At 57.6% G+C, this 12,908-nt stretch overlaps 8 protein-coding genes across 8 annotated transcripts; 3 read left to right on the top strand and 5 right to left on the bottom strand.

Moving 5' to 3' along the window:
* Position 1: 1 nt before the first annotated feature.
* On the bottom strand, positions 2–1,379 carry V2A60_002228 (chaperonin 10-like protein; the record flags this gene model as incomplete). Its single annotated transcript, XM_083253579.1, has 4 exons — positions 2–301; positions 359–767; positions 848–1,218; positions 1,323–1,379. 4 exons carry the CDS (start codon positions 1,377–1,379, stop codon positions 2–4), a joined length of 1,137 nt encoding a protein of 378 aa, XP_083109705.1.
* Positions 1,380–2,067: 688 nt separating this feature from the next.
* V2A60_002229 (uncharacterized protein) lies at positions 2,068–2,989 on the top strand (the record flags this gene model as incomplete). Its single annotated transcript, XM_083253580.1, has 3 exons — positions 2,068–2,190; positions 2,246–2,458; positions 2,543–2,989. The coding sequence occupies 3 exons, from the start codon at positions 2,068–2,070 to the stop codon at positions 2,987–2,989; spliced, it is 783 nt and encodes a 260-aa protein (XP_083109706.1).
* An 884-nt stretch (positions 2,990–3,873) lies between these two features.
* On the top strand, positions 3,874–5,004 carry V2A60_002230 (Alpha/Beta hydrolase protein; the record flags this gene model as incomplete). The annotated part of the gene is made up of 1 exon (XM_083253581.1): positions 3,874–5,004. One exon carries the CDS (start codon positions 3,874–3,876, stop codon positions 5,002–5,004), a length of 1,131 nt encoding a protein of 376 aa, XP_083109707.1.
* Positions 5,005–5,929: 925 nt separating this feature from the next.
* Positions 5,930–6,231, bottom strand: V2A60_002231 (uncharacterized protein; the record flags this gene model as incomplete). Its single annotated transcript, XM_083253582.1, has 2 exons — positions 5,930–6,041; positions 6,176–6,231. 2 exons carry the CDS (start codon positions 6,229–6,231, stop codon positions 5,930–5,932), a joined length of 168 nt encoding a protein of 55 aa, XP_083109708.1.
* Positions 6,232–6,902: 671 nt separating this feature from the next.
* Positions 6,903–7,698, bottom strand: V2A60_002232 (uncharacterized protein; the record flags this gene model as incomplete). Its single annotated transcript, XM_083253583.1, has 2 exons — positions 6,903–6,926; positions 7,414–7,698. The coding sequence occupies 2 exons, from the start codon at positions 7,696–7,698 to the stop codon at positions 6,903–6,905; spliced, it is 309 nt and encodes a 102-aa protein (XP_083109709.1).
* A 334-nt stretch (positions 7,699–8,032) lies between these two features.
* On the bottom strand, positions 8,033–10,151 carry V2A60_002233 (Zn(II)2Cys6 transcription factor; the record flags this gene model as incomplete). The annotated part of the gene is made up of 2 exons (XM_083253584.1): positions 8,033–9,616; positions 9,675–10,151. The coding sequence occupies 2 exons, from the start codon at positions 10,149–10,151 to the stop codon at positions 8,033–8,035; spliced, it is 2,061 nt and encodes a 686-aa protein (XP_083109710.1).
* A 463-nt stretch (positions 10,152–10,614) lies between these two features.
* Positions 10,615–11,769, top strand: V2A60_002234 (NAD(P)/FAD-dependent oxidoreductase; the record flags this gene model as incomplete). The annotated part of the gene is made up of 1 exon (XM_083253585.1): positions 10,615–11,769. The coding sequence occupies one exon, from the start codon at positions 10,615–10,617 to the stop codon at positions 11,767–11,769; it is 1,155 nt and encodes a 384-aa protein (XP_083109711.1).
* Positions 11,770–12,068: 299 nt separating this feature from the next.
* Positions 12,069–12,730, bottom strand: V2A60_002235 (acyl-CoA N-acyltransferase; the record flags this gene model as incomplete). Its single annotated transcript, XM_083253586.1, has 2 exons — positions 12,069–12,312; positions 12,393–12,730. The coding sequence occupies 2 exons, from the start codon at positions 12,728–12,730 to the stop codon at positions 12,069–12,071; spliced, it is 582 nt and encodes a 193-aa protein (XP_083109712.1).
* Positions 12,731–12,908: the final 178 nt, after the last annotated feature.

Raw genomic sequence — 12,908 nt, forward strand, 5'->3', positions numbered from 1 at the left:
ATTACGCCATATCAACTACGACCTTGAGTACAAGCTTTCCTTCGCTATCCTTGACCTGCCCCGCCATAGCGAAAGCCTCGGGGATGTTGCCGATGCCCTTGAAATGGTGCGTGACGAGACGTGACAGATCCGGCATGGCGGCAGGGGGGTTGGCGAGCAGCTCGATCGACTTGGCGTACGCATTGGCGTAGCGGAAAACGCCGAGGAGGTCGACCTCGCGGAGAGCTGCGGCCGACATGGGCAGAGTGAGGATGGGGGTGCCCATGCCGATGATCATAACCTTGCCACCTGGTTTGGTGGCCTAACGCAATAGTCAGCAATGATGCCAAGATTCGGCATTTCAAAAAAATAGTCTTACATATATTGACGCCTGGACACAGGTCTCAACGCCTGTGCATTCATACACGGCGGAGACCTCCCCCACAGCCTCGCCATTGATCGTAGTCTTCTTGACCATGTCCGCTACTCTTTGCGCATACTCAAGCTTGTCTTCGATCGTCTGCGGGCGCTCCATGGGTACAAGGACGCTCGCGTCGGCAAAGGCATTTTGCACGGCAAAGTCGATGCGGTCCTTTTGAATATCCGCAATGATGACCGTCTTGGCGTTGGCGGCCTTGCTGACGGCTGCGGCAAGTAGACCAACCGCGCCGGCACCAACCACTAACACGGTCGCGCCTTCGGGCAGGTTGGCCCTGTCGCGGGCGTGCATGGCGACAGACAGCGGCTCGAGCACCGCGCCGAGGTCGAGGGAGAGGGCCGGGGGCAGTCTTGGGCTAGTCAGCACCGTATGCGCAAATACCAACCCCCGATACCGGAGGAATTTCATTTCATAATCCTCTTTACCTACTTGTGACACCAGCGCGCTGGGTGGTTGACGCGCTCTTGCAGCGTGCCCTGGGCGTGGGGAAAGGCCTTGGCGGAGCTGCGAAACTTCATGCCACGACAGATGTTGTAGCGGCCGCTGGCACAGTACTCGCAGTCCTCGCAGGGCAGGCCGACCTCGAGGGCGACGCGGTCGCCGGCGACGAGGCCCTTGACGTCGTTACCGACGGCGACGACGGTGCCGCTCGACTCGTGGCCCAGGGTCAAGGGCTCGCGCACGATGATGTCGCCGTTGCGGTAGTGGTTGTAGTAGTGCAGGTCGGAGCCGCAGAGGCCGGTGGCCTGGACGGCGATTTGGACCTCATCGGCGGCGGGGCCTGGTAAATTTCGCTCCTCCTATGATGAAATGTGAGCGATGGTGGTGAAGGAGAGCAACAACAAGAGAGAGAGAAAATCAAGGTTTGAGTGCAGTTCTCGGCGTTGTGTAGGCTGTGACTTACAACACGAAGATCGCGGGCACCGTGGAGGACGGAGGCTTGCACTTTTTCAGTCGACATGGTGTGCTGTATATGCTGGGTCGGTTGAACGGACTTGCTTGCCAGACGGAGCGTCGATGATGGAGGGAATAATAGCAGATGTATTCAATGCTAACAGACCATGAGCAACTAGTAGGAAATTACGAAATGATGCATAATTGAAAGTGAGGCCTCGATTCACCCCGCGTCCAAGAAAAAGAAGCTCCCCCACCAAACGGGCCACCAAGCCAAGTTACTTGGCCAGGCAAACGGCTATTCAAAAACGGCCCGCCAGCTGGCAAGCTTCGGCGAGGACTGCCCAAAGCGGAGCTTCTTGTTGGCGCAATGTTCCCGCCGGCAATTGACGAGGGGCAGCTTTCCAGCGAGCGTCGGCCGCTAAAGACCACCCCTGAAGCTGGCGTGGCCCTGTCGAAGCCGGATGAAACCCACTCCAGCCCACTGTGTTCCAGTGTAACCCACTGTAGTTTACCAAAGTTCTGGGGGACGGCGGGGAAAGCACCGCTGGTGCCCCTCCAAGCGCTTTTTGCTCACATACTGGGTACATCGTCGCCGTCGCCGGCAAACGCGCGGACCAAACACCTTCAAACACCTTCAATCATCTTTGGCACTCAGCATAGCTTTGCCCATTTTGCATCTACCATCTCTCAGATTCCAATCGTTCTTGTTCTTTTTTTTTTGTCTTCTTCTTTTGTCCCATTTTTGGATATCCATGGCCTCCAGCATGTTCTCCCTCGAGGGCCACACGGCCATGATCACCGGCTGCACGCGGGGCATCGGCCAAGCCGTTGCCGTAGGCCTGGCCGAAGCTGGTGCCGACGTTGTTCTCGTCCAGGTAACGGCGACAATTTGTCTGCAGACTCCAATTGCACTCAACTGACAATGCGAAGCGTGACACTAGTGTCGTCGAGACCAAAAACCTCATCGAGGCGTTGGGACGCAAAGCTTGGATCTACACGGCCGACATGGCTGTCCAGGAGCAGGTCGCCGCCTTGACGCCCAAGATTCTCGCCGATGGCCATGAGATTCGCATCCTGGTCAACTGTGCGGGTATTCAACGCCGACACCTATGCGAAGAATTCCCCGTCAGCGAATTCAATGAGGTAGCCATTTTTCGTCCTATTTCTCTACCTTATCTGCGCCTACCGTCCAGCATAGCCAACTGACAACCCCCCCACCGCGCGTAGGTCATCCAAGTCAACCTCAACGCCGTATTCACGCTCTGCCGCGACGTCGGCGCCCACATGCTGAAGCTTGAACCGTCGCCCGTCACCGGCCGCCGCGGCAGCATCATCAATTTTGCCTCGCTGCTCACTTTCCAGGGGGGCCTGACCGTCCCCGCCTACGCCGCGTCCAAGGGCGCCGTCGGCCAGCTCACAAAGAGCTTCGCCAACGAGTGGACAAGCAAGGGCATCACCGTCAACGCCATCGCTCCGGGCTACATCGAGACGGAGATGAACACAGCCCTGCTCGCCAATCCGGAGCGCCTCGCCAGCATCAGCGCCCGCATCCCCGCCGGCCGCTGGGGATCGCCCGACGACTTCAAGGGCACCGCCGTCTACCTGGCCAGTCGGTCAAGCGCCTATGTCAGCGGCCACGTGTTGGTGGTGGATGGCGGCTGGATGGGGCGGTAGTTAAGGATTGAAATCAAGACGCCGGAGCCGAGAACTTTTGTTATATGAGTTCTCTCATCGAGTTTCTTTTGTTGATACCATCTGCATAATACATTTAGTTTTCTACAACGGGTCGCTCGGCAGGCTATTCTCTTCTTCGAACAAATCATGCCTAACCTTGACTGTTTTTTTTTTTACTTCAGGAATTGGTGCACAAGTTCACGCCATAAGGTTGACGACTGCATCCAACGTGGTGACCGAAATCCACCAAAGCGGTACTTTATACTTTCTCGGGTCCGGATGAGGGCGCTAACACAACGCATCGCCGAGACCTGGGAGGAGTATGTGCGGCAGGTCGCTGCCGGGAATGCAGGGAAGTGGACATAGGGGAGTACGGAGTACCGACTTAGGTACTGATAGTGAGATACTTGGCTGATGACAGATTCTGATAGATTTTCTAGACTTGGCGGGATAATATGCAACCCGAGCTGATGAAGACTGTCGACAGAGCTATCCTCGCAGCCTCATTGGTAAAGCGCCTCTACTTATTACACTGCTCTCATTCCAAGCATGACATCTTGATCAATATATAATGACTGTCGTTTAGTCTCGGCTGTGCTGCGGCTTCAAGGGCTCGAACATTCTCAGTAATATTGGCTTTTCGGCAACTTTTTTCGGCTGCACAAGGTTGGGTCTCTGCACATGCAAGACAAATGCAGTAGCCCGAATACTAGCTGGAAATCAACCCCTCGCCATCCACCTCGACACAAAGTTTAAGACATCAGCCCCCCCAAGGCAACCCATCTCGACGTATATAATATACCAGATATCGCCCGCCTCCCAGTCCATCGACGACACCCCCCCCTCAAAACAGTCATTCTTGGCGGATTGAATCTATAGCGACCATGCTGCAGCCCTCACGCCCGTGGCGCGCCACGCAGCCTTTCAAGGCCCTGTGCATCGCCTACTACTATCTATCGACGCCGCCGTACCTCATCTACCTGCTGCTCAAGTTTTCGATCCTCAAGAGCCTGCGCCCGAACCCGCAGCTGAGCCTAAAGGCCAACGTCGGCAACCCGATTGTGCGCTCCCTCTTCAACATCATCACGCGCACGCGCTCGCCGCGCCTCGTCGCGGAGAACCTGCCCAAGGACAAGACGCGCGTGACCGACGTGCCGGTGCCGGCCGCGGGGCTCATCACGGGCGTCCTCGCCTCCAACCCTGCCGTCCGGCCGGCGGCGCAGAAGGCGCTCTGGTTCCCGAGCGCGCCGCCCGCCGACGTGAGCGGGGAGACGGTGGTGCTGCACCTGCCCGGCGGCGCCTTCGTCATCGAGGTCGGCCACGAGGCGTTTGGGCGCAAGGCGGCCGACGTGATGCTGCACGGCGGGCAGGCGGCGCGCTTCGTGTGGGCGCAGTACCGGCTGGCCAGCACGCCCGGGCAGGCCTTCCCGGCCGCGATCCAGGACGCCGTCGCCTTTTACGCGCACGTGCTGTCGCTGGGGTACGACGCCCGCAACGTGGTGCTCTCGGGCGACTCGGCGGGCGGCAACGCGGCGCTCGCGCTGCTGCGGTACCTCGAGGACACGCGGGTGCTGCCGCTGCCGCGCGGCGTCATGGCGTGGTCGCCGTGGGTCGAGGTGACGCCGCGGGCGGGCCGCGACTTTGCCGAGACCAACGCGGCGCGGACGGACATCCTGACGCCCGAGTTCCTGCAATGGGGCGCCGACGCGTACCTGCCGCGGGGCGGCGCCGGCGCCGCGGCGCTCACGGACGAGGTCGCGGGCTACGTCTCGCCGCTGCACCGCCCCTTCCGCACCTCGGTGCCGCTGTTCCTGCACGCGGGCGAGGCCGAGGGCTTCTGCCCGACGGTGCGCCGCTTCGCCGAGGAGATGGGCGAGGTCGACGGCGGCGCAAGGGTGCGCTTCCACGGCACACCCCACGCCGTCCACGACTTACTGCTCGTATGGGAGGGGCAGGGCATGCGCAAGGAGGCCGAGGCCGCCGTCACCGACGCGTGGGAGACGGTGGGCGCATAGGGAGGAGGAGCGCTCGTATGAAATGAGGAGTGGGACACAAGATGTTGCATTCTCATGCCGACTACAGCTTGAGACACTGCTCAGCGCTTTCAGATTGTTTCAATGTGGAGATGAAAGTGTCTAATAAATGATTTTTTTTTTTCCCTTTTTTTCCTTTTTTTTTCTTTTACAATGAGCTGTTGTAATCAATGCAGCATCCAAATTCGTATAAACCGTGCAAGATACCCCGAGGCCCTCCCTATACCAGCCTCACACCTACTGCCTACATCTTGCACATCATGTAGCCTATGGTGTCGTAGACAGTTGCTGTGTATGCTGTCTCGACAGAGCTGGATGCTGTGAGGGGCTGGGCTTTGGCGGCTTTTAGCCATGCAGGGTTGGAGTGACGTCGGCCAAGACTAGCAGGACGTAATTGTCGAGTTATCCGGTGTCAAAGTATTGTGTTTTTGCGGGTTCGTTTTTGGAGTGTCCATCTTTTTCAAGCCTCGCAGGCCATATCCCAGAGGCGTGTTGACCGGTTGGTCCCGACGTCTACCCTTGTTGCGTAGGCGAGTCTTGTCACGTTCACCATTCTGTACCATGAACATTCGAAATGGAGTATATTTTTGTTTTGAAACCAATCCCCGCTTTGTGCATATTTGACCCATGGGAAGGAAAAAAAAAGAAAAAAGAAAAACACTGCTGATGGTATATCCCTTGGTAATAAGCGTTCCGTGCAAGTCCCGGGTAAGACACCAGATTCAGTAGTAATAGCAGTAGTAAGCTGACATGATGGACATGTGATGCGCCTCAACTCCAGTTACAATAGAGAAAAATGTGAAAGATGCAACCGAAAAAAAGAATAAAAAGAGAGGGCGGAAAGATCCCTAGGAGGACAGATGAAGCGCGGCTTTTGAAAACAATCGTCACATTGTAGAATATCCCTCTACTTGCGACCGAGGATGGTGGACTGCTTCTTGCCGGTGCTGGAGGCGCTGAGTGCTCGCTTACGACGGACAGGCACGCCCTGGGTTTCGCTGCCTTGCTTGGCACGCACTCTGTAAAAGTGTCAGTCAAAACAAGATCAATTTTTCCCTTTTTCATTCTTGACAACAATGAATCTGCGCAAATACGTCGAGGCAGCGAGAATAGGAGAGGAGGGGGCGAGCGCCAATGTGGGAGGGAGCCTTACTCGGACTGCAGCTTGGCAATGCGAATGCGAGCGAGGATTCGGTGCATCTCGTCCATGGTGACTGTTTGTGAAGAAGAGGCTTGTTGGAAAGGGGAAAGAAGAGGGGGAAAAAAAGAAAAGAAAAAGCGAATTGGATATATAAACGTCTTGATACGGCCAATTTAAGAGCAAACTTGGTCAGCCGCTCTCCAGAACAAAGGAGAGGGAGGGCGCGGGCCTTTTTGAACAAAACCTCTTTCGCATCAGCAAGCACAGCATCACATGCTTCGTTATAGCGCCCCCAAGTCATGCGTGCAAGACCTTATTAAAGAAGCCCGTCAACCTACTTATTAGCGCTGCACCATGACGACCCCCGGAGTCCACTTCCCCAAGTGGGAATCGTCAACGCCGTCTCTCCATCCAACCCATTGGAGCAAAAGTCGACTTGTACTCAGTAGTTACTCCTTTGAGGCTCATTGTAACCCCTCATCCCCTCTACAGGTACCGTGCACCAATGTCCGTGCTGCTGAGGATTGCGGCTGTCGCAGTGAGGCTTCTTTGTGCCTCCCCCCCCAGCCCCCCTCTTCCCGCGCGAACAGCTGGCATGCATGAAACTCCAGACTTTTTTTTCACGCTAGCCCTGGATGAAAGAGTCGCATGCAGGATGCAGGATACATACAGGGTTTGTCGACTCCGTTTTGGGGAGCCGGCCGCGTGATGGCTGGCTGAAGCGAACCACGAATCCTGGTTACATTGACGTGCGCTCGCGTTGCTATATTAAGTATTAGTTAAAGCAATTGATACATATTGGCGTGCTTGTCATTCTTCTGGTCGCCCATTATCTTGCTACCCGAATCCCAATTGATGGAAGTGTATTCCTGTTATAGGCCGGCCAGCGAGCGCCACGGCAAAGCTGAAACTCTATTACACGGCACGACAAACTACTTGCGTCTTCTTCATTCGCGCGGCAAAAGTACGAAAATTATGGCGAACAAACTCACTCACACATCAGTCAATATTGACGCTCCGGCTCTACCTTGGCAACTACATTGGAATTGTGGCCGCATGTGACAGAAGGTCACAATGCAAGGTTGGTAGCCCAGCGTGGTCTCGGCTGTCAACACATCAACATTGACGTCTTTTCCCCGACGACGAGACAGCTGCCCCATTTGATCCTTGGGGCCTTTACTCTTCCTCTGCCAGAGCTGCCTGATGCAAGGACACGCGACACCGGAATCGTGATGTTCTCCCGAACATACCGCATCGTCGCGACCTCGTACCTGACCTTCTTCTCTGGGAACATGGTCGAAGCCCGGCTTGGTGAAGCGGATCACGGCGGAGCCGCCGCCCAGAAACTTCATCCGGAGCAGCGCGTTGAATCCGCCGGCCTTGAGATCGCAGAGCTCCGTGGGGACACCCTGCCGGTGCTGGACGATGAAATCGCCAATGGCGCGCAGGGTGGACTCGCGAAAGAGCAACCGCAACCAGTCGCCATCGATGCGCTCGCTCTCCTCCCAGGCGACGTCGTCGCCTTGCATCGCCATGCTTGTGGACCCCAACGTGGTTAAATCGTGTAAAGTGCAAGTAGAAACAGTCCCTAAAAACCCAGAGATCAGACGAGGGTTTAAGATAAATGGTAAAGTTGACTGAAATGAATCAGGACCCCAGTTTCAGGTTGTCTTAATGTTGGTGGTGAGGCTTGCCGTTCCGACCAGGAGCATGACGTTGTTGGTAGAGGCTGCTGATTACAACCTGCGAGGCGGCCCTGAGAACAAAGGAAATTATAAGCTGTTCACTTGAACGAACCTGAAACTAAAAGTACTGGCCACCCGAACGATTTGAATTTGACCAAATCTGTGCCAAACCAAAGTTCTGTTGCTACCAAGCCATGCCGTCCATCGCAGCAAGCTCATCAGACCAACCATAGGACCAACCCGGCTCTTGAAGCGGCGGACTCTGCGAGATCATTTCCCGTACATCCTCATACGAGGTCTTCATCTTGTCTGAATCCACCGGCTCGTGGCGAAATTCCCCGCCACTTGCCAGTCCCTCGCTGTAGAATACCTGCTGCCCAGCCTCGATGATGCGCATGTAGTCCGCACTGGCCACGGCATCCGCCATGATCCGCTGCATCTCCCCTTGCCGATGCGCCCGCGCCGCGCCCATCAGCCTGCCCAGTGACAGCCACGCGGCGTCCATCCGCACCTCCTCCGGTGCGCCTCCCACCACGCCGCGCGCCAGCACCCAGGCGCGCTCCGACTGCGGCGTCCACCGGCAGCCGCCAAAGTGCGCAAAGACGAGCTTCATGGCCGCCCAGGGAAAGAGGCCCTGCAGCTGCCAGCGCCAAGGTGCCCAGCTCGGCCGTGTGTTGAGGGCGTGAATGGCTTCCAGCATCGTCATGCTGGCGTCGGAGAGGTCTTGGGCCGTGTCTTGGCTCTGCGGGCTCTGGGCAAATGGTTGTGCTTTGTCGCGTCGCTGCCATTTTTGCGTGAGAGAGGCATGCTCAATCTTGGCAAAGAATAGTCGTGACATTGTGCGCACAAACTCTACGAGCTCTGTTTTGGAGCCATGAGGTTGTTGCTGATGTAGTAAATCTTCGATGGCTGACTTTGCTGTGCTCACAAGAACCTCGGCTTCGACGGCGTCTGTGGTGCGGTCGAAGCGCCGCATTTGCCGCGACAAGTTCCATATTGTGCATCGTACGATTAATATTAGTGTATGATCTCGGCGGTCGGGGTACAGCCGCTGACTGCACGCCATTGTGTCTACCGTGTTCGGAGGCCATCGCGAAACGGCCGCATCAGCAACCTGGAACCGTGAAGACAAGAAGCAGACCTGCAACCACATGGCGTGCCGAGTGTCTGCATCGCCGAGCCTGGTACGCTCGCTTTCGATGTGAAGACCATTTTGCATGGCGATTTGCACGGTAGAAGCGGCCACCGGACCCGCAACGTCCTGCATGCCGGCGTACGGCAGCATCGATGTGTAGACAATCAGCGCCTGCAGCACTGTCAAGTCGCCAGTCGCCAGATACTTGGCACGTGCAAGATCCTGTTCCGCGCACGCGCGCATGCCTACTAGGAGCGACCGCTTCGGCTGCTCAAAGGCTGCCTGAGTCTCTGCCGGGGAGAGCGCCACGACCGCACTGAACAGCACACTTGAACGGAGCGCGGCCTGCGCCGGGTCCAGATCAGAAGGCGGCGCGCGCCACGAGTCGCAGAGTTGCCTCAGCGTGTCTGTGGCCAGCACCTTGACAAACGGGTCGACTCGCTCTTTGTAAGACTGTAGCAGAAACGAGACTTGAGTGGGAGAGGCTTTCATGTCGTTCCGAGACTGCAGTGTGACGGTGCCGCCCAGTCCGAATACGTGGCAGACGCATGGTGACGGCGCCGTCGTGTTGCTTGCATCTGCCTGCGCAGCTTCTTCAGAGGTGTCTTGTATAGATTGAAATATATGGTCAACCTATGTCGTGTTTAAGTCAACAATCTTTGCATGATTACGAATCACTATACTGCCTTACCTCGTCGCAAAACACTGACCAAAACGACTTGGCAATCCGCACGCGGCCATGACCGCCTGTCACTAGGCGTCCAAAATCCTCACTCGTTTCCCCTTCCCCCTCCTCCTCCTCGTCCTCCGGGCCCGTCCCGGACGCGACCGTCTCGCTTGCTGTCGGGTGCAGCTGCCCAGAGTGCTGTGCCGTGGCCGCCGACGATCCATTCACCTCGTCGACCTGCGCCGAGAGCTCCGTCACCACGGCCTCGAGGCGCCGCAGCCGGTGCAGGAGGTCCGTCTGCTTCTGGTGCGGCGAGGACCATTGAGGCGGCGCGCGGCCGCGGCTCGGCAGGCGGCCGGTGACGGGGTAGTGGCACTCGACGCCGGTCCGCGCGCAGGCGTCGCACGCCGGCTCGCGGCGGTCGCACTTGACCTTGCGGCGGCGGCAGGCGACGCAGCTCCAGATGCGACGCGGGTCATCGCCGCTCGGATACGAGTCCATTGAGATTTTTTTTCTTTCTTTTTTTTCCTTAATTTGGTAGCAGCTGTGACCTGACGGGGGGCTACTTTTGAGTATCAGGATCGCGGTTTTAAAGAACTCAAGTCTCGTGTAATGGTGTCGGTGTTGAGGTCGGTGTCGTGGCTCCCGGAGAACTAACTCGCTAATAACTAGTTGCTGACAAGGTGGAGCGGAACAGGGCGGCGTTCTCGGTGTCGGTCGTCGGACCAGAAAGTGGAGGCCGGCGGGCGGAGGTAGATGGTCGGTGACGGCGGCCGGGCAATGCAGGATTGGTAATGTTTTAAAAAAAAGGCCACTGAATGAGCTACTGCATGCTTCGAAGAAGGTATACGTTGATGAACCGGGTTTAATCAGCCCAGCAAAAACCGAGCATTTAAAGGCTGCCTCGCGCCGCCCAGGTCCGTTAGCTACCACTACCAGCGTATTCCCGCTTGCGACAAGAAGTATGGTAGAGACAATTGTTATACTCGGCGCGGGCTGGACCGGCCTCCCGCTCGCACATAAGCTTCTCAAATACACACTCGCCAAGAAGCCCATCAAAGTCATCCTCGTCACCCCCAACACGCACTTCTTCTGGAACGTCGCGGCCACGCGGGGCATCATCCCCGGCGAATTCTCCGAGGACCAGCTGTTCCTCCCCATCGCGCCGGGATTTGCCGGATATCCCTCTGCCGCCTTTGAGTTCGTCCTTGGCAAGGCCCAAAGCATCGATGCCAGCCGGAACACCGTCTCCGTGCTGCTCACCGACGACAACGGGAACCATTGTGAGATCCGCTACGACCAGCTGGTCATCGCCACGGGCTCGCGCGTCGCCGGCAATCTGCCGCTGAAGCCGATGGGCGGCGCCCACGAAGAGACGCTGTCGGCGTGGCGCGCGCTGCAGGACAAGATCAGCAAGGCGGGCGACGTCATCGTCGCGGGGTCGGGGCCGACCGGTATCGAGGTGGCCGGCGAGGTGGCGGCCCGGTACGGGCGCAGCAAGCCCGTCACGCTCATCATGAGCGGCGACAAGCCGCTCGGGAGCCACGCGTCGGTGCTGCCGTCGGTGCGCGACGCGATCGAGGCCGATCTCGCCAAGCTGGGCGTCGCCATCGTCCGCGGACAACGGGTGGCGCAGGTGACCGAAGCGGCTGGACGCACGCGGGTCCGCCTGTCGGACGGGTCGGAGCTGCAGGCCGACTGCTACCTACCGCTGTTCGGTCTGCGGGCGAACACGGCCTTTGTGCCGGCGGCGTGGCTGGACGGCGACGGCAACGTGGCCGTCGACGACCATTTCAAGGTGGTCGGCGCGGAGAATGTCTGGGCGCTCGGCGACGCGGGCAGCATGGAGCCCAAGCAAATCACCGTCACGGACAACCAGATCATCTACCTCGCCGGCCATCTCGATGCGATCCTGACCGGGGCGACACCGTCCAAGGCGTACCGGCCAGAGGAGAAGACGCTTGTCTTTCTGTCGCTGGGTAAGCGCTACGCGACGGGACAGATTGGCAATTGGCGGCTGTTTGGATTCTTGGTGTCGTGGGTAAAGGGTCGACGGCTGTTTACCGACACGGCGAGGGGATACGTGGCCGGCGAGAAGCTCCGACATTCGTCGTTGTAAGGGTCGATATTCGAATGCATTAAAATGGTTGTATATTCGCTATTCCTGATATTTCCTAATAATAAACAAACCGAGGCCGGCCAACCGTGGCGGACCTTTTTCTCTATACACAGCGCTGGGAACACTTTAAATCCTGCTCTCCGCGCCAACTATTTTGTATCAGTTCAGTTGTAACACACACACACAGAAAAAAAACACCAAATGTCAGAATTAAACAAAAAAATGCTGCTGAAATGGGACAATGAGGGTAATGCGCGTCTCCCAATAGGAGCAGTTGGAAAGGGGTAGGAACAGCAGGGCTAATGACCTTTGCTCTTGGGCCCCTCGTGGTAGTGTGCCATTTCGAGGCCGGCGCGACGGAAGCCGCACTTGATGTAGAAGCCCTCATTGGCTTCGCTGCAGTCGAGTATGGTCTTGTAGCAGCCGACGTGGGCGGCGACGTAGTCGAGGGCCTGGATGAGGCGGAGGCCGAGCTTCTTGCCCTGCTGGTCTTGTGCGACGGCAATGTCTTCGATGTGGCCGACTTTTCCGAGGGAATGGATGCTGCAAGGAGATATTCGATTAGTATCCGAGACCAAAGCTCCTCTCAGCGAGTCAATGCCTCGTGTAGAGAGCCAACGTACAACTTGCGCTCGACAATCAGAGCGCCGGTGGCGACGACGGTATTCTCTGTGCGGGCGGCGTCCTCAATGACCATGATGTAGTAGGATCCAGGGTGGGCCTGCATCTCGTCATACTGCCGTTGAAAGTCGGCCTCGGCAATGTCGCCGACGGTGGTGAGGACGCGCAGGCACTCGAGGAAGCCGGAGTTGTAGTCGGAGCGGCGCAGGGCACGCATGCGGTAACCGGGGGGCAAGGCGGCGGCGACTTCAGCGGAGACGAGCTTCTCAGAGAAGAGGCCCGGGTCGGGCATCTCAGCCGGTTGAGAGTTGAGTAGAATGGCGGGCGAGGGCATTGCCATGTTGTTTGTGAAGAGAGAAATTGGCGGAGGAGGAGGATGAGGAGGAGGGAGCGCTGGCCGTTGTTTGAATCGTGGGTTTGTGGCAATGGTCGAGCGCAGTGTGGAGTTGCCGGTAGTTATCGGAGAAGCAGCCGGGTTGGATGTGCAAAAGGAAAAAGAAAGCAAGTAATATACACCG

Source organism: Cordyceps javanica, chromosome 1 (genome assembly GCF_051103115.1).
Source record: "Cordyceps javanica chromosome 1, complete sequence".
Classification (NCBI taxonomy): domain Eukaryota; kingdom Fungi; phylum Ascomycota; class Sordariomycetes; order Hypocreales; family Cordycipitaceae; genus Cordyceps; species Cordyceps javanica.